Below are 25,240 nucleotides of genomic sequence, written 5' to 3' on the forward strand. Positions count from 1 at the left end.
AGAGATGCTCCATCCCTCTGATCTGGTGACCTCAAGGTCATATTCCAGATTTACCTCAGAATATTCCTCTAATTTCTGGCGTGGTTTGGTGCATGGGGGTGGAAGGTTCTGCTGTTTCTGGCTGAAGCTGTTCTATTTAATGCATTCTGTAAAGAAAGCTCTGTGAAAAGTGTAAAATCCCAAAGTGAGGAGTGCAGACTTGCCTCCTCTACCCTCAGTGAATCAGTCCTTCAGCTGGAGAGCCCTCCGAAATCCACTCCATCAATTAATATTTCGCAAAGCCTCACAAAGCACAAGCACCTCTTCAAGCAAGAGCTGTGATCTCCACGCTGCCACCACATCACTCCTGGCTGCCCGAAATGATGGAGCCACACATCCAAACCAGACAGGGGCCACTTCTGTCAGAAGTGGATTTAGCCTCCACAATCTTTCCCCACCTAAATGATTCTTTGATTCTGTGATCTAAATAAATACAGGCAGCATTTCCCCCCAGCCCTGAGCTCAGCCCAGCTGGGGCTGCTCTCCCTGGTGTGCTCCATGGTGTGTCCCTGCTCTGCCATCTTTGCTGTCCCATTTGTGATTTCCAGCTCAGGATAATTCCCAAAGTCAAAGCCCCGTGTCTGGCTGACCTCCTTGGGCTGTACTGGTGGCTCTATTAAAAGCTGTTTCGCAGAGCTGAGCAGTCCCTTTTCCAGGACATGGTATTTATAGCGTGTCACTGGCAGGTAACCCGTGAGGAGCCACCAGAGCCCCTCTCTGCTGCATCTCCGGAGTGCTTGGCACTGTTTGCACATTCTGGGACAAGGAGAACTTGCAGCCACAGAAGGCAACCCCAGGGCCCGGAGCCAGGCAAGGTCTGTCCTTGCTGCGACCGGAGTAAGGTCAAATTGCCCGTAAAAAACACAGCTCAGGCTCCCGGGACATTTCCCCGGCGTGAGGCACGGGGCAGCAGCTCGGGTTAGCCGTCCCTCGTCCTTGGGAGGAGATGCCGGAGAATCCCGCCTGAATTCCAGGCATCCAAGTGTCTTTCAGGGAAAGCCGCTTTGCAGGGGAGGAGCCGCAGGTGCGAGGCAGGCGGCCCGGCGCGGAGGGGCCGCTCAGGGTGCGCTCGGCCGGGCTGCGGGCTGCGGGCTGCGGGCTGCGGGCTGCGGGCGAGGATGCGGCATGGAGCGGCGGGGGTCGCACAGGGAGCGCGGCCGGGAGCTGAGACGGCTCCGTGCCCGGCCCGGGGCGCTCGGGGCTTGGTGCGGGACGGGCGGAGAGATGCGGAGAGATGCGGAGAGATGCGGAGAGATGCGGGACACTCGGGCGGTGCGGATCGCCCCAGGAGCTCTGCGGACCGCCAGAGACGGGGATGCGGAGCGCTCCGGGGCAGCGCGGTCCCTCCCGGGGCGGTGCGGGTTGTTCGGAGGGGCGGTGCGGGGGGAGGTGCGGTCCCTGCCGGGGCGGTGCTGTCTGTCCGTCCTTTCCAGGGCGGAGCTGTTTGTCTGTCCCTCCCGGGCGGTGCTGTCTGTCTGTCCCTCCCGGTGCTGTCTGTCCCTCCCGGGGCGGTGCTGTCTGTCCCTCCCGGTGCTGTCCGTCCCTCCCGGGGCGGTGCTGTCTGTCCCTCCCGGTGCTGTCTGTCCCTCCCGGGGCGGAGCTGTCTGTCCGTCCCTCCCGGTGCTGTCTGTCCGTCCCTCCCGGTGCTGTCTGTCCCTCCCGGGGCGGTGCTGTCTGTCTGTCCGTCCCTCCCGGTGCTGCCCGTCCCTCCGGGCGGAGCCGCGGCTGCGGGCGCTGCCCGGCCATGCGGGCGGGCTGAGCGGCGCCGCCGCCGCCTGTCCCGGGCGAGGATGGCGTCCAATTTCAACGAGATCGTGAAGCAGGGCTACGTGCGCATCCGGAGCCGGCGGCTGGGGGTGAGTGCCCGGGGGAGCCTGCCCAGGGCTGCGCTTCTTGCTGTTTATGTCTTTTTTTGCTATTTATATCTTTTTTGCTATTTATTTTTCCCACTCCCCCACCACTCCTTTGTCCTCTTTTTGCAAACTGAGCTGTGTGGGTTTTTCCGCAGGAAACAAAAAGACGAGGAGAGAGGAATGAAGGCACATGAATATATGTTATGCATAGGTGTGGATGGATATATTCCTTTTCGCCTCTCTCTCCCGTCGGGAGCCGGGGATGCTGCGCCGCCTCCTCCCGCTGTCCGTGCCCCGAGCTCCGGGCGCCGCTGCGGGGGGACCCGGGGATGGGGATGGGGATGGGGATGGGGATGGGGGAGCTCCGGGCAGGGCTGAGCTTCTGGAGCCGCTCAGGTGCTCCGGTTCCTGCTGCCGCTCAGGTTTTGGGCTCCTGCGTGGGACAGGTGAAGCTCTGCGGTGTCTTCGGTGCTGTTAGAGGTGCGCGAAATGAAAATTCACGCATCCCCCTTTAGCTGCTGGTTGAATATTGAAGGTATGTTCAGGTTGTTCTGCTGCCCTGGCGGTTCCCGGTTCCGGCTGTGGGCGCTGGATGTGCCGGGAGTGGCAGGGCTGGAATGAGCTCTGAAATTCCAGGGCTGCTCCTCCAGGGCAGGGGATGGGACACAGAGAGGGGCTCCCTCCGTGTCCCGAAGGGATTCTGGCTCAGGAGGGAGGCTTTGTGTATAGGAAACATTTCAGTTGTTCCATCAGCCTCTCAGGACCGGAAAGGAACTGATTTCTTGTGTTTATTAAAAACGGTTGGGTCGGCAGCTCAGAATTTGTTTGTCTGTGGTGCTCTGAAAGCTTTTGGAAAGCTTTTGCTGCCTCCCTGCAGTTACAGTTCCCTTCTCTTGCTGCACCCATGGGCAATGACTGCTCCACAGTTTTGGGAGCTTGCGTCTCCCGGGCTGGTGTGGAAACAGGAGAGGTTGAGAAGTGTTCCATCAGGCTGGATTTCTCATCCCTGCACTCGCAGGCACAGTTCATTCTGTACAACCGTGCGATTCTGTGGCATTTTGGGGGAATGCCATTTGGAGAGCACTCCTGGTAAATTGGGCACAACTGGTGTGTCCTGATTCAGTCTCATCACTGAATACATACCAGCGTTCAGTTTGCTCTGGCATAAAGGATGAGTACAATTAAACTGTGACACTTTTTTCTGTGCTGTAACAGTGCAGCTCAGTGAAGATGTGACCAGGGTTTATCTAAGCCCACAAAAGCTGTAAATGCTGTCAGTGCTGGTGCCTTTCCTTTATTAAGGCTTTCCAGACCACTCTGAGGGTGCTGCTGCTGAGGAAGTGCTGGATGCCCTCTTAGGAGATGTGCATGTGACAGCTGTAAAAGAGCAATTTTTCTCTCTCCTCTACTCAGAGCACACTGGGAGGTGCCTCTTAAATCGACCTAAAAGACATTAAAAGCAAGACATGAGTCTCCAGACTGCTCTCCCTGCAAAACTGATGAGTTGGATGTGGTATCGTTAGAAAGAGCATTATGTGAAATATTCTTCCTCTTTTTTATGCACCTACAGCCTGCAAAGTGTAGGTTTGCTGGCTTGTTGGGGATTTTTACAGCGCATACCCAGAGCAGGTTATAATTCAGGGCTGCTTAGTTTCCAGCTAGGGAAATGTTGGCCCACGACTCGAGAGCAGATGTGGCTGCAGATTCTTCCTGGAGCATTTTCTGTGAGCTGCTCACAGCTCTGATGTGCAGAAATGGGTAATTTTGATCAGTCTGGGGTCCCTACAGACAGGGCTGGAGCGTGTCCCTGCTCCTTGGTTCCTCCAGGTGTGATGGGACACCTGGAGCTGGCTGAGCTCCTGGCTTCAGCAAGAGCCTGGATTCAGTCTCCCTCAGTGGCTGCTGAGTGAGACTGAATCTAATAATAATAACTAAGCTAATAACTAATAATAATAACTAATAATAACATATATTATTATGGCTCCTTCAGGGGGTGAAGGATTTACGCCGACAGGTTGTTTTTGTGCTGGGAGGGCACCCAGGAGCTGGGAAGGGAAAAAAATACTTCAGAGGATAAAAGAGTGACTTTTTACCAGCCAGCTTCCCCACGCTGTGCAATCAGGAAGGACGAGGCTGTGCAGCCCCTGCAGGATTGCTGGTTGATGGAGAGGGATCTCGTGTGGCAGGATGTGAGTGGGAGTCGCTGAAATCCATTCCCTGCTCTGGTGGCACAGCTGTAATCAGAGCTTTGTCTCTCCAGGCTGAATGCAGCTCAGCTCCTGCCTTTGCCTCCACAACGCTGTGGCAATTCCATCTCCAAGGGAACTGGGAGCCAAAAATTGCCTCCAGGAATGACTTTGCTGAGGAGCTGGGGTGGGGTGCCACGTTTGGGATGGAAGGGGTGCAGAGAAGCAGCTTGCTCCAATCCAAACCTCTTCTAAAAGGAACGTGACAGTTCTGGAAGGCCCTACTTTGTAATGCCAAAAATTGAATTAAGGCTAATTAGTTTTGCACCTGAACTCTTTCTGCGTGCTTCAAACGTGTGAGTTTAATTGAATATTATTTAATAGAATAGTTTCCATAGCAACATTTGTATCACATGTGCCTTCTGCACAGCCGAATATATTCAGCAGAAAGCTCATTCTTCCCCACTCTTTCCATCCTTGCAGGGAGGAAAAGCATTCCCTGAGCCGGTGGTGTGGGGCTGGTGTGTCATTAGCAGTGACACACAGGAGTGCTGCAGAACTGCTGACAGGGCAGGAGCACAACCTGCCAGAGTTCTTCCAGCCAGGAGAAAATCAGCTTTGCCTTGGGAGGAGGGATTCTGCCAGGGACCACCAGCACCTGAGCGTGGGGAGGGGGACACTCCGTGCTTTTGCAGCCAGCTCTCAGCTGATTAAGGGATTTATATCTGTGCACGAAGCAGGGCTGTTGCTTGGTGGCTTCCCTCTGTCTAAAAAGTCATTTTTGTGCTCCTGATTTTCAGACAGTGCCTCGTTCTGTGGTACAGGTGTGACCTTCCTGAGGAGGAGTGCATCATGGAGATTTTCCCTGATGGAAAGCCTGCTCTGGACATTCCATTTTTGGGGTGGGGGTGATGCGAACACGCCTGAGCTTTCTCTTTAGGTTGGGCTGGCTCAGTTAAAAATACCAATTAAAATCCAAACAGGAGCAGAGCTTTGAACTGGAGGGGTTTGTGGCCCTGGTGAGCACGAGGAGCTGTACAAGGGACGAGGCAGCTGGGGCTCTGTGGAGGCTCAGTGGTGTGTGCTGCTTCCAGACTCACTTTTTGGGTTGCACTCCCTGGCCAGGCTGAGCTCCCCCTTCCTGTATCCACTGCTAAAATCTGATGGAAGATGTGACTGCTGGGACTACAGCACTGGAATTGTGACCCTGGTTGAGGACAGAAATCGGATCTGTGTGGCTCAGGTTTCTGTGCTTGATGGGCCTGAGTGGCCCAAAACATCTCCATCACATCAGGGGGAAGGAATGTGCTGTCAGGGGTGTCCTCCAGCATCAGGCACTCCTGGCCAGCCCCTGCAGGGATTTGTAGTAATTCAGCCTTCAGCTTCTGACAGGGAGGAGCTGAGCCTGCCCAACTTTGCAGCCAGCTCTTTGTTCCTAGGAAATGCTGAAGTGGTGTCAGCAGTGCTCAAATATTTCTGAACTGATTAAAAAACTCAGCAAAAAAAAAAAAAAAATAGTTCTTATTTTTCTGGATTGCCTGCTTTGCTTTGATTAGTGATTTTCTGGCAGTATTAAACTTTCACCTGAAATGAGGAAGATGTGAAGCCTTCCTGTGTTTGTTTGAGTCAGGACTTCCCAGTTACACGGTGGCCAGGTGCAAGGCTGAACTGGGAAAATCCAGCAGTTTTGTCCACCAGTGCTGGCTGCACACCCTCATTTTAGATGGGAAAACTTCTGAGTGAAAAACGCCAATCACTTAAAAGTTTAATAATAATAAAATTGTTATTAAAATAATAATACAATTAGAGTAATAAAGTTTTGCATTAGGACAGTTACAAGCCAATAAAAAGCAAAGAATTGCAGATGTCCAGATGCTCTCAGACACTAAGTCACAGAAAGAATGTCTTGTGAACAAAGGAATCACCCTGAAAACAATACACTTGTTGCATATTCATTTATCCTTCATGGTTATGCATACATTCTATTTAAAACAAGAAACTCTGTCTGTTGTGTGTCAACTGTTTCCTTTAATCCCTATGGCGTCTTTGAGTCTGAGCAAGGCCTGAAGAAATCAGCTTCTTCTGATAAGAAAACCATAAATTCCATAAATTCCTTTCCTTTGGAAGATTTAGGTGTTCCTCAAAGCAAGTATCTCATTCCTAAAAAGAAAACTCCCCCACATCCATAGTCTCTATTTTAACATTATGTTGGAACCTAAAACTACATTTAACACACTACTTAAAAGAATTAATACAGCACAACTTTCTAACATTACACATCTAATATTCAGTGTAACATTTGCGAAAAGCCAATCATAAAATCTTCATTTTTTTCACATTCTGCCTCATGCCTAGAAATTTGGAGGAGCTCCTGCAGAAAGCTCAGGACCTGTCCAGTTCAGCAGAAACGCCTGACTGTGGGGAGCTGCAGAGGGATTCAAGCTCTCGGGGCTTGCTGAGCTTGATTTTGGTTGAAGTGAGTCCCGTGGCAGCTTCATTGAGGAGCCTGGTGCTGCACGTTGTACTTTGTACGTGTGCTCTGACAAGTTCTGCACAGCTCTGATGCTGTGAAACCCCGGGGGAGGAGAGGCAGAGTGGGGGAGAGACAATCTGCAGGACTGGAACCATATGGTGGGAGAGATTTGGTGCCTGCATACATGTGCCAGCAAGTGAATATGAGGATTTTAAGAGCCTGAGCTGTGAAAACTGCAAAGAAGAATGATGTAAGGCTGGGGGAAGGGGGAAGGAGAAGGAAAAAAAAAGTTGCCTGTATCTCCATTTGAAGCAGCTTTATTAATAAAACTCTGTTCACCTCTGCAGCTCCTTTCAGGCTGGAAGTTGGAGAAAAACTGAACAGATTTCTCAGGCACCAACTGCAACCTGCAGGATATTAATCCCACTGGAAATTCAGAGTTCTAGCGAGCTGCTAGATAAGGTGTTAGAATATATTCACAGATATTGAGATTTCTTATTGCTTGGAGCTTGTCAGTGGCAGCAGGGATGGGATCCAGAACATTCCTTGGAGCATTTTCCTGGAGCTGATGAGGCCCCTTTGGGGTTTTCTGTGTCCCCTTTGGGTTTTCTGTGTCCCCTTTTGGGTTTTCTGTGTCCCCTTTTGAGTTTTCTGTGTCCCCTTTCGGGTTTTCTGTGTCCCCTTTGGGTTTTCTGTGGTCCCTTTGGGTTTTCTGTGTCCCCTTTGGGTTTTCTGTGGTCCCTTTGGGTTTTCTGTTGATGGGATGAGAGTCCAGGTCCGTGTCCTTATGGGGTCAGCCCTGGGACTGGGGTTGGAGAAGGTTTTGTCCTTTGGGTGCTGTCACCTCGTGTCACCCCTGTTTGGTGGATCAGGGTGCTCAGCCTGGCTCTGGAGGAGGTAAAAGGAAGTTTTGCAGCTCCTGTGGTGGAATTGCATTTTGTTTCTTTTGATGTTTGACTTGGGGGATCAGCATGGAGTGATGAGGGGTTTAATTTATTCCCAAAGAACCCCATCAAAACCCAAAAAGGACAAACCTCAGAACCATTCCTGGTTCCCCCCAGAAGATTACAGATTGTGATTTAGAGTATGAAACTCTTGCTTTGATGCTGGCACCTTTTAGGAGGAGGAACGGGTATTTTTTTGTGCTTTCCAGCCTGTTTGCAGATAAATCACCTTCTGTGTTCTTTGGAATATGGGCTTTAATTTGTGAAGTCAAGCAATAATTCCAAATGTTTCCTTGGTCTGAACTGACTCCCAAACAAGTGCCTCTTACCCATTTGCAGTCTTCTTCTAAAGATGCTTTATTGTAACAAGTTTAAAGCCAATCTGACCCTTTCTCCTTTATCCCAAACACTTCCCTGACCTGGTTGTGGATCCTGGCTCTCTTTTCCCTATTTGCTCTTCCTTAGGCAGAAAAATCAGTGATTTCTGGAGGTGACAGCCCCAGCCCTGCCAGGGTGTGTCAGGGATGATTTTACAGGCAGAAAGAGAAGGGAAACCTAATTATAAACAGGTGAAATTTACTCTTTGGTGATTCTGGTGCCTTCTCATCACCAGTTCCTTTCCCAGGGTGAAGGAAATTCTGCTGCCATGCAGGGACATTGCCCTGGAGTGAGATCAGGGATAAATAACATTTTGCAGTGGCTGTGGAAACACTTGAAAGAAAGTAACAGATGCAAGGGCTGAGACTGACATCTTAATTTGAGCCTGACATCTTAATTTGGTGTTTGTGTAGCTTCAGGAATGCTGTGGAAGATGATGGACTGTTCCATTACCTTTTTGTCTGGCTTCATCAAGTGCTGTCAGAAATACCAGTGAGAGTTCAAGCTGTTGAAATGAATATTGGTGTGATTTTTTATTTTTTTTTTTTTTGTTTTACTGATAATGATGTCACTTGTTTCAGTTCAGAAGATCAATAGGGTAAAAAGAGTGGAATTTGCCCTCAGTAATGTCAATGTAAGAGGTTAAATTGTCCCTTTACTTGCCAAGTAATGTTTGTCTGGGGAACTATCAATGACTTCTCTGTGTTTGGCAAAGGAAAATTTCCTGTGAATGTCTCCAGGAAGGTGAGGGGGGATGTTTGCTGATGTTCTGGATTAATATGTTCTGAATTAACTCATCCCACTGCGTGGCAGACTCCTGGCACTAAAATACAAGTGGCTACTCCCTGGTAAATGGAGGAGTGTAAGGCTTGTATAGAATTTTTAATGCAGCTTTCTCCAGTTTGGATCTTCCTAAATGGGAATGAACTCCTGACCTCTGTCTTTAATTACCCATCTGGGACATGAGAAATTCATACGAGCTGGGTTTGTCCATTGAGCAACCTGGAAAAGGGCAGGAGGGCTGCAGGAGCCACTGGAAAAGGGAATTCTACCAGGGAAATACTGCCTCTGGAATCCTTGTTTTATTCAGTGTTTCTTTAAGTCAGTATTGGTCCTTTCCCCTAAAAAAAAAAAACAAAAAAAAAAAAAAAAAAAAAAAAAACCAAACAAAAAAAAACCAAAAAACAAAACAAAAAAGAAACAAAACAAAACAAAACCCCAAAAAACCCAAGAAAAACCAAACCAAAAGAGAACCTAAAAAAGGAGCTCTGTGTCCTGAGGAACCAGAGCTGGGCTCAGCACTCCAGATGTGCCTCATGGGGCTGGTCAGAGGGGCAGGATCACTCCAGATGTGCTGGCCAGAGGGACAGGGATGCTTGCAGGGCGTTTGTCACCTCAGCTCTCCAAGCAGCTCCTAACAAGCATCATTACCCGAGTTTTGCAGGTTTTTTATCCTGTTTTCAGGTACAGCTGGGCTGCCCAAGGATGGAGCAGCTGCAGCCCTTCTCCCGTGGCTGCCTCTGGATGCTGGCAGCATAGTGCTGGAAAAATTCCTTTACAGACAGAAAAGCTTCATCCCTGTGCAACTTCTGCCTTTTTTTTGGGGGGGGTCTCCTTAGGTGTCATCCTAAAACGACGAGTCCTGCTCTGCAGTGCAAGGAGTGAAGCTCTGAACTGCAGCTCCTGCTGCTGGTTGTGTGCTGGGGGGGATGAAAATCTGAGTTTGTGAGCCCCAGGCATGGGGCAGGTCCCAGCTGTGCCTGCTGGGGACAGCACCCTGCTGCCCTGTGCTTGCCAGAGCTGGGCATGGCTGTCACCCAGAGCATCCCATGCCCTAATTAGCCGGCTCTGAGAGCTGTTAATGAGCTGCAGCAGTGCCCCGTGTGGGGTTGGGGTGGCACACAGGAATCACTGCAGCCCCTGTTCTGCAGCTCCCTGATCCTACACGGGGCTGGTGCCCGGGACTGTGCTGTGGCTGGCCCAGCAGGGCAGCACATCCAGCTGCAAATCCAGCTGCAATTCCAGCTGCAAATCCAGCTGCTGGCAGCACCAGCTGCCTGCACAGAGCCCAGCTTCAGCCTCCAGGGAAGCCTTCACTCGTTCTCCTGCCCAGTTGCAGCCCCAGGCTGATCTCTCCTCTCCAGTTTCATGCCCAGCATTAACTGTGCCCCTGTACAAAGCTCAGCAGATGTTCAAGCAGCCAAATCTGATACTTAGCTCCAGCCTGGCTGCTTTTTTTTCAGCTGTCACTGCTGTAAATGCTCCTTGGCTCTTCTTTTGGAATGGCTCTTCTCTCCCCTGATGGCCTTAAGCAGCCCTGAATTATAACCTGCTCTGGGAATGGTCTGTAATAAAACCCCAACAAGCCAGCAAACCTACACTTTGCAGGCTGTAGGTGCAGAAAAAAGAGGAAGCATATTTCACATAATGCTCTTTCTAACAATAGATACCACATCCAACTCATCAGTTTTGCAGGGAGAGCAGTCTGGAGACTCAAGTCTTGCTTTTAATGTCTTTTTGGTCACACTTAAGAGGCACCTCCCAGTGTGCTCTGAGTAGAGTGGGGAGAGAATTAACACAGAGTGAAAAAGTAGAATTTTAGGGTTTTAAAATAAGGGGTTCAAGGGGACAAGATGGAGAGATTTGGGCATGTCCTGACCTTATTCTCCTTCTTGCCCTCCATGTCTTGCTGTGCTGGTGACACTTTTCTGTTGGTTTAAGGCACAGACACACTGTCCAACATAAATAACAGATATTGGCACGTTATTGTAAACATGGCACAGGTAGTTTTTGGTAACACCAAAACACGTAGTTATAAAATAGTAACAGCGCCCAGCTCTCAGGTGTTTGAAGGTAATCTGGAGAAATGGCTCTGAGGCTGAACCTTTAACAAAAATCCCACTTCTGGTTGATGTAATTCCAGCTGGGGAGGGGAGGGTTTTTGAAGAGAAAAGACCTGAAGTGATGTTTGAGAGCAGCAGCAATCTGTTGTGACCTGCATTAACAAGGTGCACGGATTCCTAAAGATCTGCCAGGCATTTCTGTGTGCCCTGGCCTCGCAGCAAGTCCTGGCCAGTGCCAAAGCTGGGTTTTGTAACTCGATGACAAAAACCCCTTTGCAATCCTGAGTAGCACTGTGCATTCTGAACGCAGCCAGAAAGCAGATTACAGCCTCATTCCCTATTAGCAGCTGTGGATGACTCTCATGTAAAATATTGCTGGTGGGGACAGAGCCTGGATGAGGAAGGACGGAGGTTTATCCTTCCCAAAATGTGTTCTCGGGGGGGAAAGGAAAATTGAGATTATTTTCTGTAGTGCCCAGGAGCAGGGAAGAGCAGGATGCAAAGCAGCCCTGGTGGATGGATGCAGTCATTCTGAGCTGCTGCCACATGGAATGGGTGCTCTGGGACAGGGAATGGAATTGTTGGCAGCAGCAGGGCTGGCTCTGCTTTTCCACAGCCCCTGCTCCCCTCTGCAGGGACCACTCGAGTCCTGCTGAGCACAGTTCCAGGTAGAGATGTTCAGAGCCGTGGGATTTTTTTTTTCCATCTCTTTGTTATATTGTGGATTTTCGGCGTGAAATCGGCCTGAATGAGCTGCCAGCGTGGGCATGGGTAGGAAAAGGAGAGGCAAACTGTAATTTTATGGAGGGAATGATTCCAATTAAATAGTTGGTGAGCTCTTGGGAAGATTGTGGGTGTTGTCCAGGGTGACCCAGTCCCGTTCAGCTGAGAGCTGGTGGTACCAGAGCTTTTTTTGGGAACAGATTCCTGGTGGGATCTGCTGGGGGGATGCTGTGGCACGGCTTCATTCTTCCCAAAGCAGAGCAGAATTCTGGATCCTGTCCCCTCACAAACTAGAAATGATTTCAGGGCTCATTGCCCACCTTTGGACTCTGAAGTGACAAATTAAAGCTTTTTTCTTCCCTTAAATATCAGATCCAAAGGCTGGCTGGTTGCCTGTGTAAACTGCTCCCTGTTGGAAGGACCTTAGACCTGGAATTCCAGCCCTCCCTCTCAAAGTCCAGCAAAAATCCAATTATTTTCCACCTGCAGCCTTCAGGCTGAGAGTTCCTACCAGCCATGGGTAAAGAGGCAGCACTTTTTTCCCCACAAAATTAAAAAAAAAAAAAGGAAAAAAAGAGGCAAATTTCAAGATTTTCCACCTGCAGCCTTCAGGGTGAGAGTGGCTTTGGTGTGAGCTGTCCTTGTGGTCAGGGGCTTCAAACCCTTACATTTAACAGAACAGGCTGAGTGGCCAAAAAAAGCTGGAAAATGGGGGGAAAAATCCTGAAAAAAATGGGGAAAAAAATCCAGTTTCAGCTGGTGCCTGGCACAGGAGCAGCCTGGCCATAACCTAAATGCTCCTGCAGCCACGAGGGGCCAGGAGTGTGAGATGGGGAGGGAAAATGATAAAGCTGGGAGAAGCAGCTGGAAACTGGTGGAAAAAGCACAACCAACAACTTTTTTTGGGTTCAGCAAGGCAGTTATAATGGAAAACGTACAGATTTGCATCAATAATTGACAGAGCTGTAGTATGTAATTATATATAGATCATAGATAATTATGTAGACAATATATAATATATATAATTTTATATATAATCCATAATGTATATAATTATACATAAAGACTTTTTTGGTCCATCAGGGGTCAGAGGATGGAGCTGTTTGTCTGTTGGGAGCTGCAGTGGGATGTTGTGGCCACTGGCTACTGAATTTGTGCTGGGGACATGTCTGATTATTTTTTGTTTGTTTTGTTTTGCTTTTGAAATCCCACTGATTTTGGTGGCAGTTTGGATTAATTTGGAAGCTGCCAGGTGTTGCTTTGGAATTGCTGATGGAGTGTGGGCTGGGAGCAGTTGGCAGGGCTGGTAATTCCTCCCTTCTCTGCAAGGAATGGTGGCAGGAAAAGGAAGTTTTAAAACCACTCTGCCCCAAATAACTTGGATTTAAATTGAGTTTAAAAATTTAAATTTTAAATTCACCCTGGGAGCAAAATCCTGAGTTCTGCAGTTAAATAATCTGCTTTTTTTTCATTGTCAGTAATTCAGTTCCTGCTCCCTCGTGTTAGCCTGATTCACAAAATTCAGAATTCACAAACACACAAGAATTTCTGGCTGGACCCAGAGGAATAGGATGGAACTGCCCAGCAGCTTGGGCTTGTGTTCTCTCTAAACTTCTGAGAGCCCACAGCTGATTCAGGACTTCACTTCTCTGGGGGCACTGGTGGTACTCGGGTCAGTGGAGATGCCAAATTTATTCTTTTGTGTCTCCAGATTTACCAGAGATGCTGGTTAGTCTTCAAAAAAGCTTCAAGCAAAGGGCCCAAGAGGCTGGAGAAGTTCTCAGACGAACGAGCTGCCTACTTCAGGTGCTACCACAAGGTAAGGCACGAGGTTTTCTCCAACTAATTTCTTGATTTCTTTTATTACTTAGCAAAATCTAAACTTTGGTGTATTACTTAGCCTGAAAATCAAAATTTTTTTTTTTTACTCTTAAGGTCCTAAACCTTTGTGTGTGCTTTCATTCAGTGAAGTAGAGGCAAAATAAATGTTCTTTCTAGCAAATATCTTGCTAAGCAAGTGGAAAATGACTTTTTTGTTGAAGCATTTGGCCTTTCCTCTCCTCAGCCCTTTAAAATCACTTCTGAAATACTTTGCAGTGGCTCCTGCTCTTCATATTTGCAGGAAGAGCCACCCCAGGGAGCAGGGGAATGCTGAAGGCTCCTGGAGTTCCCATTTTTGTGGGATTTTTGCCTCTGCAGCTGCAGACACGAAACTCATTTTTACAGCAGTGATGCTGTGAAAAGTGCTGTGAAAAGCTCTGCTAAATTCACTGGTGTTTAAAAGAATGAAGAATTTCCCTCCAGCCACTGCTCTGGAATGATGCACATCTCACACCCACCAGAGAATTTCCATGTGCCATTCTCCTGGGCACGGAGGTGGGAATCAGAAACCTTTTCATTTATAATAATTGTAGGCAGAAAGTGCAGGTCATGAATTCCCAGGGGCTGGAGGCTGCTCTGCACTCACCCTGGCAGGCATTTAGGAGGAAATCCTGGGGGAATCCTGCCTCTGAATGCCACAGAGTCTGGGACTGATTGCTCATAAAACCCGTGGCTATTTCTAATAAGGCAGGCCCAGAAATAATTCACATTTCTATTGGGCAACTTCCAGAAGTAATGAGATTTTTTTAAAAGTTATTGTGTGAGGGCTGCACGGTGTGTGTAAGAACTTCAGCCCTGTGTCAAACACTACATTTATTGTATATATATATACACACACATATTTATGTATATTTATATATAAATATACAAATATATACTTATATATAAATAAAGATGTATTTATATATTATATATATATATAAAAATTATAGATAATTATATATTACAACTCTGTCAAGTCTTGATGCAAACCTCTATATTTTCCATTGTGCCAATGCAACATATCAGCAGCACCTTGGGGAATGGATGTGAAATCCAAGAGGAAGCTGAAGGAGGCTGGAATTTCTTCTCTTCTTTCCTGAAATTCCACAGGTTAGCACCTGTTTGCAGGTGTTTAACCCACAGCAGCCTGGCTCTGCACAGTAAAGCACCATGGAAACGTCACTGGCTCAGAGATTTTCAGTTTTAAGCCAAGCTTTGCACTTAATTAATTCCAAATTATTGCTTTTCCTATCAATTTAATTTCTGGATTTCTCTAGTAGCTGATTTGACAGGAATGAATGAAGGTGCAGAATCAGTTCCTGAGAGCTGACATACAAATCTGGTGTGGTTTTTATCAGAATTTTGCCAATCATGTGCACAGGAGCTCGAAGATCACTCAGGGACACCCTTGGACACTTCCAGGGGGATGAAAAGTGGGAAAATTCTGATTTTCTGGGGTTCATTTGGATTTTGAGAATATTCTCAGGCAGAGGGAGAGCTGAGATTGCTGAGTGAGGCTGTTCTCTGGTTTGGAGTCATCAGCTCTCCAAACTGACAGGTCTCCTTTATTTTTAACAAACCTCACTGAGAGGGAGCTAATGAATATTAAATTTCCTGGGCAAAATGGGCTCATTTGTGAAGAGCACAGGTGCATAAACATGCAGGTTTTTAAAAAATAAAATAAGCCTTGTAAATGTGTGAAATTTAAATGTGAATGATGGAGCTTCTGAGAGTATTAAATGTGGGCTGCTGGAAAAAGAGAACTTGTCCCTGCTGCTCTGTATTAGGCTGTAGCTGAATGATTCTGATGGAAATCAAAATTAATTATTGATCAAAACACCCAACAAAGAATATGGCAGTGTCTTCCACACTCGCTGCTTTCCACCTGGTTTTTGGTTATAAGAATTTTGGTGATATCATTTATGAAAATGTTGGGATTTTGGTGATTTTTGTAAAAATGTTGAGATTTTGATGATATTATTTATAAAAATGTTGGGATTTTGGTAATATTATTTATAAAACTGTTGGGATTTTGGTGCTACTATTTATAAACATGTTGGGATTTTGGAGATATTATTTATAAAATGTTGGGATCTTGGTGATATTGTTTATAAAGATGTTGGGATTTTGGTGACATTATAAAACTTTAACTACACTATACTATAAATACCTTAAAACTAATCATCTGTAATTACCTCTTATAAGTCCCACTACAATACATCTTTCATCATTTGATTTCTCTAAAATACCTAATCTTTTTTGCAAAACTAGCCTTTAAAACTTATTTCCAATTCAATTTCTCTCTCAGCAATATCTATCCTATTCCATAATGTTTCTAAATTAACATTTCTTATCTCAAAATTTGCATAAAAATACACCCTATATAAACCTTCTCTCAAACTTTAATCATTTTCTGCAAATCCATTTCCATTTACCTGGCCTCTGGAGTGATTCTGAAATGCTGCTGAAAGCAGCATCACATCTGATGGTGCTGAGTTGAATGATTCTTGTGGAAATAATTGTTAATGATTGATACAATAATTGATAGAAATTATTGATAAAATAAAATAATTGATAAAACAATGGATAAAAATTATTGGTAAAATAAAATAATTGCTAAAAATACAAAACCTGAGGAGCCCTCACTCAGCCCATCAGTCTCAGGAGAGGTTTAATCCATCATAAAACCCTAAAAGGGGAGAAAAGGAAAATGATGAATGGAGCTCATTCCTCAGCAGCACCTGCCTCCTTCACTCAGGTGTTCCCTTCTGAGGCTGTCCTTTTTTCCTGCATTAAAATGCCAGATTTCCTTGGATTTGTTGGTGCAGAGGGGCTGGCAGGGCCCTGGTTGTGGTGGCACCAATTCCAGGGGGCTGAGGATGCAGCTCCTTTCCTTCTCCTTGGGAATTTTGGGTCCCCAGCACTGCCTTGGTGCTGCTCCTGCAATTTTGGAGAATCCCAAATATTTGCATTTGTGTCCTTGTGTGCATCTCTGCACAGGGCCTGGGTTTGGGCATCCTCACCACTGGAGGTGCAGACCAGAAATAAGCACTTTTTTTTTGGTGTAATATTAACCTTTAAATCCTTTCTAATCTGATCTTGCTCTATTTTTTAAAAGTGGAAAGGTCACAGTGCCCTAAAATAAAGATTATGTGAGAACAGTCAGCTGGGGTTTATGGAGTGAACTGGGAATTTGCATGCACAAAGCAAATTGCCCACGTCATTCCTTTGGTCCCACAAGGGAGAGAAAATAATTAGAATTCAGGCTACAAAATCTGCACAGAGTGTTGTTTTCAGGTGAGTGTCTGATTTTCACTTGTTAAACGTAAATAAGCAACACAAATTGCCACATTCTTGAACAAAATAATACTGGAGGAAGGAAAAAAACTCTTATTTCTTTTGAGTTTGTGATGTGCCAGAAGAATCCTCAATATTCCAATAAAAACTGAACTGTGTCCTGCTGACAGGACTGCACCGAGCCCTCGAGGGGCTCTGAGTTTTAATCCCATTGTATTCATCTTGCCTTGAAACAGCAGAAGTCATTCACACAGTCTTTTCTGTCTCCTTCTGGAATAATCCATTTGGAAAATTGGATTGTGGAACTTGTAATTGTTTTCCAGGCAAAACTATGGGTAGCAAATTAAATGTTTCAAATCTGAGCACTCTGCTAGGAGGGAGCTGTTGAACATTTATTTTAATGTTAGCTTAACTAATTTAGCATTTAACTTAGCTGGGAGTGAGGCACCAGGTTCAGGGCTTCAAGAGAATTAAAGGAACTTTTCAGGGGGTTTTGGTGTTTGGTGAAATTCCACGCAGGGGAATTCTGTGGAATGTTTGTGAGGAGGAGAGAAGAAGAAAAGAGAGAAGAAAATAAGAAAGAAAAGAAGAGTAGAGAGAAGAAGAAAAAGATATGAAAATGGAGGAGAGAAGAGAAGAGAAGAGAAGAGAAGAGAAGAGAAGAGAAGAGAAGAGAAGAGAAGAGAAGAGAAGAGAAGAGAAGAGAAGAGAAGAGAAGAGAAGAGAAGAGAAGAGAAGAGAAGAGAAGAGAAGAGAAGAGAAGAGAAGAGAAGAGAAGAGAAGATCAGCCTGGATGGGCTTTTAGGTCCCTCAAACCCAAACCTTTCCATGATTTTATATAAAATTTAATCTCTTATTTATACTCAGCAGGTCAGAGAAGTGCAGGCAGGAGCGAGCAATAACATTTTCCATTCAGCATTCCCCTGGGCTTTCCTGGGAAATGGTTTCTCTGTTCTCATCATGGGGACAATTAATCTCCCAGGAAAGCCAGACAAACCTCTGTGAGCACTGCAGAGGCAATAGGTGAGAGATAAACAATGCTGGGGTCATCTGCAATTTCCCTTGCAGGAAATGCAAATGTGCTCGGCCAAAATGTCAAGTTGGTTGCTGTCCTGAACGGGGAAAAAATCTGATTTTATTCCCCCTTGAATTCTAATCCTTCTAATCTGAGAAAAATGTCTTGGAGTGGAAGTGGCAGCTGGCAGTTTGTGCTTGGCCTGCCATGCCCCACGAATTTGTGACAGATTTGTGTTCAGCCGTGGGGATCTGCTCCCATCAGAGCATTTCCTGCAAGAGGGGGGAGAACCAAAATCCTCCTGCAGAATTACGCCCAATTAGCACGTCTCAGTTTTGACACTTTGACAAAACCTTCAAGGTGGAGGCTGGAAAAAGCTGAGCTCCAAATGTGGCAGCTCTGCTGAAGGTTTGGGTGCTCCCCACGGGATGCTCCTTGCACTCCATCCTGCTGTGCCCATGGAGCGAGGTTCTGTTATTGGTTTTTTTTTTTGTTTTTATTCTGGGGAGATGCTGTCCATGAGCTGCTCATTCACAGCAGGAAGAGCTTTTCTTGTTTGGAAGTGTGATTAATTTAAAGAAATGGTAAAGAAAACTTGCTCCTCAGCCAAATTTTGGAGCATTACTTAAGGGTTGTGAGGGTGAAAGGTTCTCGTTAGAAAAATGAAATCAGTGTGTTATGTATTTACTAAAGTTGTGTACAAGGTAATACCAAATTTTATATTTTTGAAGCTATTTTTCCAATCATTGTTTGGCAACCAAACAACAGAAATCTGTGTTTTTGAATCTTTACCACTAAAAGACTTTGTGATAATGAGAACCGTGATTTTTTTTTTTTTTTTTTTTTTTTTTTTCAAGTGGACCAGTCCAACAAATCCTCAACTTTCCCTCAAAAAAAAAATATATTATGTAGGGAGCAGCTTTTCACCACTGTATTTTCCTCTGTGCTGGAGCTGGGAGTGCTGGAACTCCACGTGGGTGAATTTGGGTTTCCATCTCCACCTCTCTCTGGTTCTGCTGCACCAGGTTGGTTTTTCTCGTGCCCTTCGTGTGAATGCTGCTCAGGCTGGAGGCAGCTTTGGTCCCATCTTTCCCTTGGCTGCAATTCCATCAGGATGGTGTCACACTGATGTCTTGGAGAGCTGGAGGAGGTGGCTGCTGCATCTCCCAGGGAAGGTGGGAGAATTTCCCAGGTGATTCCTGGCTGCATCTCCTCAAGAGCCACCACAGAGATCCTGAGCCTGCAGATGCTGCCTCACCTTTTTCCCCCTCTTTTTCCCCTCCTCTCCTCCCCTTGCCCAGCCAAGAACAGACAGGTCTCTTCCAAGCCTCTCACTAAAATCCCAAATTGTGCTTCTCCAGGTCACAGAGCTCAACAACGTGAAGAATATCTCGAGGCTGCCAAAAAGCACAAAGAAACACGCAGTGGGTATTTATTTCAGTGATGACACCTCCAAAACTTTTGCTTGTGACTCAGGTGGGTGACATGGCCACGCTCCTTAGAAAACCTCAGAGCACTGAGTGTGAAATTATAAACACGATCTGCCTACACAGAGATTTTCTGGGCATTTCTGCAGAACTTGAGGCAGATGAGTGGTGCAAGGTGCTGCAGATGGAGTGCCTGGGAACACGAATTAATGACATTAGCCTTGGAGAGCCTGACTTGTTGTCATCTGGAGTAGAGAGGGAGCAGAGTGGTAGGTACAGAAATTTTTATGTTTGGGATTTTTAATTGCATTATTTTCAAGCCATGCGGATATTGGAAGTAAAGAGGAGCAAAACTCTTTTTCGAAGCCCTCCTTGTTGTTTTGGTGGGGGTGGTTTTGGTTGTTTGAGGGTTTATTTTTGGCTTTTAATTGCTACCAGAGAAATAAGTTATCTAGAAATATCTTGGAGTAGCACTTCCCTTTCTCAGATGAGCTAGCTGCTCCTGGAAATGGGAACTATTTGTTTTGTGTTTTTTTTTTTTTTGGTGTGATGTCAATGACTGAGGCTTTGTAAAGAGAATAATAAATAACAGTAATTGCATGCAAAACCTGGGCCTGTAGCTACTCCACTTCCCTGTGCAAACGAGCTCATTACCTGCACGAGCAATGGATTTATTCACAAATTGCACACAACATTTATGAGCTGTTTGCAAATACCAGGGTTATGCTGGTGCACTTCTCCTCAGGCTCTGTGTGCACACACAAATATTTGATGCCCTTTGGGTGCAGCATTTGTGGAGTTCACAGAGTCACAGGCGGGAATTCTTTGTGTGGGAATGAATAGTTCTAAGTGGAAATAGAGATGGAAAATAGGAAATTCCTTGAATGACTTGCTGGGCAGGGATTTTAGACTAACCTTTTGTTTTTCTCCCAGAGAGATTCAATGTGTATTTGATGCCATCCCCTAATTTAGATGTGCATGGGGAATGTACCTTGCAGATAACATTTGAGAATATCTGTCTTTGGGACATCCAGAATCCCAGAGTCAAACTGGTCTCGTGGCCACTCAGTGCCCTGCGGCGCTACGGGCGGGACCCAGCCTGGTTCACCTTCGAGGCAGGCAGGTAAGTGCAGGACTTCCCCTGCCTTTGCCTTCCTGGGGCTGCTGCAAACATTTCCTGAGGGCTCCCAGGGATAATGGACCCATTGCTTCAAAAAGAAAAATGCAATTAGAATGTTGGAATAAGTATAACCCCTCCCAAAAAGCACATCAATCAATGCCCACTGTGGCATTACCCCTGGAGGATTTGTGATCAATCAATACCCACTGTGACATTACCCCTGGAGGCTTTCTGATCAATCAGTACCTACTGTTACATTATCCCTGGAGGCTTTCTGATCAATCAATACCCATTCTGACATTACCCCTGGAGGCTTTCTGATCAATCAATACCCACTGTGGCATTACCCCAGAGGTTTTGTGATCAATCCCCCCTCTGCCATCACCTCTGACTGACATGATCCCAGGTTTCCCTTCCAGGCTGAGCAAAGGCAGGGACAGGGGGGTGGCAGTGACCCTGTTCCAGGGGGGTGGCAGTGACCCTGTTCCAGAGGGTGGCAGTGACCCTGTTCCAGGGGATGGCAGTGACCCTGTTCCCCAGCAGAGGGGTGGCAGTGACCCTTTTCCAGGGGGTGGCAGTGACCCTGTCCCCCAGCAGAGGGGTGGCAGTGACCCTGTTCCAGAGGGTGGCAGTGACCCTGTTCCAGGGGGTGGCAGTGACCCTGTTCCAGGGGGTGGCAGTGACCCTGTTCCCCAGCAGAGGGGTGGCAGTGACCCTGTTCCAGGGGGTGGCTGTGACCCTGTTCCAGGAGGTGTCAGTGACCCTGTTCCAGGGGGGTGGCAGTGACTCTGTTCCAGAGGGGTGGCAGTGACTCTGTTCCAGAGGGGTGGCAGTGACCCTGTTCCAGGGGGTGGCAGTGACCCTGTTCCAGGGGGTGGCAGTGACCCTGTTCCAGGAGGGTGGCAGTGACCCTGTCCCCCAGCAGAGGGGTGGCAGTGACCCTGTCCCCCAGCAGAGGGGTGGCAGTGACCCTGTTCCAGGGGGTGGCAGTGACCCTGTTCCAGAGGGTGGCAGTGACCCTGTTCCAGGGGGTGGCAGTGACCCTGTCCCCCCGGTTCCCCCAGCCCGGGGGGCAGCACGGGGAGGCTCAGCTGGGCTGGGCCCTGCCACCACAGCTGCCCCTTGTGCCCTGCAGGATGTGTGACACGGGAGAAGGGCTCTTCATCTTCCAGACCAGGGAGGGCGAGGCCATCTACCAGAAGGTGCACTCGGCCGCCCTGGCCATAGCGGAGCAGCACGAGCGGCTGCTGCAGAGCGCCAAGGATTCCATGGTAGGAGCTGCTGGGCACCGGGAGGGGCTCTGCTCTGGGCACCCCCCAGGGCTGCTGCTGGGGCTGCTCTTGTATTGCCACCGTCAGCATTGGTTTATTATTATTGCTGTTCTTGTATCTTATTGGTACTATGTTATTGTATAGTACATTACATTATATTGTATTAAACATATCACATTACATTACAGTCTATTATACTAATTACATTATATTTATTACGTTACATTATATTGCATTCCATTACAATATATTATATTACATTACATTATATTGTATTAAACATATGACATTACATTACAGTCTATTATACTAATTACATTATATTTATTACATTACATTATATTGCATTCCATTACAATGTATTATATCATATCAATAACATAGATTATATTATATTATTAGAATATAATATTTATTACTTTATATTACATTCTATTATGTAATATCATATGTCAGTCACATATATTATATTATTATATTTATTACATTACATTATATTATATTAATCACATTATATTATACTAATTACATTATATACTAATTACATTATATTGCATTCCATTACAATGTATTATATCAATAATAGAATAGAATAGAATAGAATAGAATAGAATGCAATATAATGTAATATAATGTAATATAATGTAATATCATGCAATACAATGTAATAATATAATATAATATAATATAATATAATATAATGTAATGTAATGTAATGTAATGTAATGTAATGTAATAATATAAATTCCTTAAAATTTATGTTTCAAAATGACCATGAATAGGTTTACAGTTTATTTGGTTTGCATTTATGGAGTAAAATCTCCATCTTCCAAGTGCCCACAGACTCCCAGCTGCAGAGTTATTTCGACAGGCAGCAGCTGCCCACCCTCCAAAGCAGCTTTGTCAGCAGCACTGTGTCCCCCAGCACCCCAGAATGGACCTGCAGCCCCTGCAGCAGCAGCCCTGCATGGGGGTGCAGTGCCAGTGCTGCAGCTGTCCCTGAGCCTGTCCATAAGGGGATTGCAGCCCCTGCAGCAGCAGCCCTGCATGGGGGTGCAGTGCCAGTGCTGCAGCTGTCCCTGAGCCTGTCCCTAATGGACCTGCAGCCCCTGCAGCGGCAGCCCTGCATGGGGTGCTGTGCATGGGGGTGACACTTGTGGGGGTGCCAGCTGTCCCTGAGCCTGTCCATAAGGGAATTGCAGCCCCTGCAGTGGCAGCCCTGCATGGGGGTGCAGTGCCAGTGCTGCAGCTGTCCCTGAGCCTGTCCTGCCTTGCAGCTGCAGCTGAGGAGGAGCGAGCGGGCCGTGTCGCTGGGCACCGTGGTGCCCCTGCCCCGCAGCGCCTACTGGCACCACATCACCCGGCAGCACAGCACGGGGCAGCTCCTGGGCCTGCCAGGTAAGGACACTGCCACGCCTGGCACCCGCCCCGGGGTGGCACTGGGCACACCTGACACTGCCCCAGGGTGGCACTGAGCCCCAATGCTGCTCTGCTGCATGGGGGTGACATTCATGGGGGTGACATTCAGCCCAAACACGGCTCTGCTCCATGGGGTGACACTCATGGGGGTGACAGTGATGGGGGTGACACTGAGCCCTAACTCTGCTCTGCTCCATGGGGTGACACTCATGGGGGTGGCACTGATGGGGGTGGCACTGATGGGGGTGACATTCAGCCCAAACACTGCTCTGCTCCATGGGGGTAGCACCTGTGGGGGTGACACGGATGGGGGTGACACTGAGCCCCAGTGCTGCTCTGCTTTATGGGAGTGACACTCGTGGAGGTGACACTCATGGGGGTGACACTCATAGGGATGGCACTTACGGGGGTGACACTGAGCCCTAATGCTGCTCTGCTCTATGGGGGTGGCACTTGTGGAGGTGACACTCATGAGGGTGACATTCATGGGGGTGACATTCAGCCCAAACACTGCTCTGCTAGATGGGGGTAGCACTTGTGGGGGTGACACTCGTGGGGGTGACACTCGTGGGGATGACACTGAGCCCTAACTCTGCTCTGCTCCATGGGGGTGACACTAGTGGGGGTGGCACTCCTGGGTGCCACTCAGCTGAGCTGCTGCCCAGCTCTGAGCTCCTGCAGGAGGGGAAGGTGCAGCCCCTGATGTGCAGCACCGATGGGTGCCCTGTGCTGCTGATGTGCAGCACCGATGGGTGCCCTGTGCTGCTGATGTGCAGCGCCGATGGGTGCCCTGTGCTGCTGATGTGCAGCGCCGATGGGTGCCCTGTGCTGCTGATCTTCTTCCCCTGCTGGAGCACCAGGTGCCCAGAGCTGGCCAAGTTCAGCTCCGTGGAGTTGTGTTTGTTTCCAGAATTGAAAACCCAAAAATAAAAAAACCAACCCACCAAACAAACCAAACCAAAAAAATCCTTAAAGGAAATGTTTTTCCTGGTTCTTTCTGTCCGACACTAGAGGGGGCAGGCAGCACATGGAAAGCTCCATGCAGAGGAGGGATGCAGGATGAAAGCAGCACTTCCCTGCCTGCTCCTGGTGGCAGCCCCTGGTACAGTCTGCATTGGCCCTGCTGTGCTTTCCACAGAGCCAAATCAGTAATTCAGCGTGGAGCTGGCATGGGATAAACAGATTGCAGGGGTACAAGCCACTTGTTTTATATTTAGAAAAATATCTTCCTTGTTAGAATGGGAAAAAAAGATCTAACAGAGCATTTTTACATCTTAAAAGCAAGAAAATTTCAGAAGTTTGAAAAAAAAATTAATTTGCTTTGTACAAGTTTCTGTTCTGATGGAAGTGGTAAAGAAAATCTGTGTGGCTATTTCTGAGCTGGAGCAGCAGATGGAGCAGGGTTAGATTTAATGAATTGATCTGTGTGTAAATGACTGGCTGGGGTACCTGTGTTTGATTGGGGTGTTCTGTTTGGTAATTAATGAATTGGTCTGTGTGTAAATGACTGGCTGGGGTGCCTGTGTTTGACTGGGGTGTTCTGTTTAATAATTAATGAATTGGTCTGTGTGTAAATGACTGGCTGGGGTGCCTGTGTTTGACTGGGGTGTTCTGTTTGATAATTAATGAATTGGTCTGTGTGTAAATGACTGGCTGGGGTGCCTGTGTTTGACGGGGCTGTTCTGTTTGGTAATTAATGAATTGGTCTGTGTGTAAATGACTGGCTGGGGTGCCTGTGTTTGACGGGGCTGTTCTGTTTCTCCATCTCTTGGTGAAGGTGTTTCCAGCCCCCTGAAGCTGCAGCGCACGGACACTTTCCCAGCCTACAGGTCAGAGCACCGATAGAACCCCAGGCAGAGCTTCACAAACTCTTTGTCCTCTGACCAGCTGCCCCAGAGCGTGACAGTGCTGATGACAACCAGGGATGGAGGCACAGAGAAGTTCAGGTTGGAGGAAAAATTCTTGCAATACAAAGGATTTTCTAAACTTTGGCAAATACAGAAACGCTTCTGTGGATACTGGGGAGAGGAACCAAACCACCAAACCCTTTCTGGTGAATCTTTTGTATCTTACAGCTGGACACAGAAGAAATAACTCCCTAAACACTTCCCACTGGTTTTGTATGATAGGTATGTTGTAAATATGTGAGACTCCTGCTGTAGTGTGGTTATTTTGTCTCCTGACACTGGTTTGTGGCAGTGCTTAACTTTAGTTATTCCCATTATTGTTACCCTGTTCCTGATCTCTGGAATGGTGGCCAGTTTGAAGCAGCTCTTGGATACAATTTTTCCTGTTGGAAGGCTTGATTGATTTCTTTTAAAATAATCTTCTCTTTCCTGTATTTATTTCTATCTCTGTAAGCATTGAAAATAAAAAAAGTCCCATGCAA

At 47.1% G+C, this 25,240-nt stretch overlaps 1 protein-coding gene across 2 annotated transcripts; it reads left to right on the forward strand.

Annotated features, from left to right (window-relative positions):
• Window positions 1-1,651: 1,651 nt before the first annotated feature.
• On the forward strand, window positions 1,652-25,240 carry DOK5 (docking protein 5). 2 transcript variants are annotated; one of them, XM_021534040.3, is made up of 8 exons: window positions 1,652-1,895; window positions 13,151-13,258; window positions 18,976-19,090; window positions 19,191-19,310; window positions 19,975-20,164; window positions 21,297-21,432; window positions 22,710-22,830; window positions 24,629-25,240. In XM_021534040.3, exons 1-8 carry the CDS (start codon window positions 1,830-1,832, stop codon window positions 24,694-24,696), a joined length of 924 nt encoding a protein of 307 aa, XP_021389715.1. In that variant the 5' UTR covers window positions 1,652-1,829; the 3' UTR covers window positions 24,697-25,240. The 2 variants fall into 2 exon arrangements, with proteins under 2 accessions (XP_021389715.1, XP_021389716.1); XM_021534041.3 differs by having other exon boundaries at window positions 20,014-20,164.

The sequence above is a fragment of the Lonchura striata genome, chromosome 17 (genome assembly GCF_046129695.1).
Source record: "Lonchura striata isolate bLonStr1 chromosome 17, bLonStr1.mat, whole genome shotgun sequence".
Classification (NCBI taxonomy): Eukaryota; Metazoa; Chordata; class Aves; order Passeriformes; family Estrildidae; genus Lonchura; species Lonchura striata.

Excerpts from the sequence above, each read along its gene's own strand:
- DOK5 (XM_021534040.3), top strand. The coding sequence starts at position 1,830 with ATGGCGTCCAATTTCAACGAGATCGTGAAGCAGGGCTACGTGCGCATC. Across the intron at positions 19,091-19,190 it reads AACTTTTGCTTGTGACTCAG|AACTTGAGGCAGATGAGTGG; the intron begins GTGGGTGACATG and ends GCATTTCTGCAG. Across the intron at positions 19,311-19,974 it reads AGTAGAGAGGGAGCAGAGTG|AGAGATTCAATGTGTATTTG; the intron begins GTAGGTACAGAA and ends TTTTTCTCCCAG.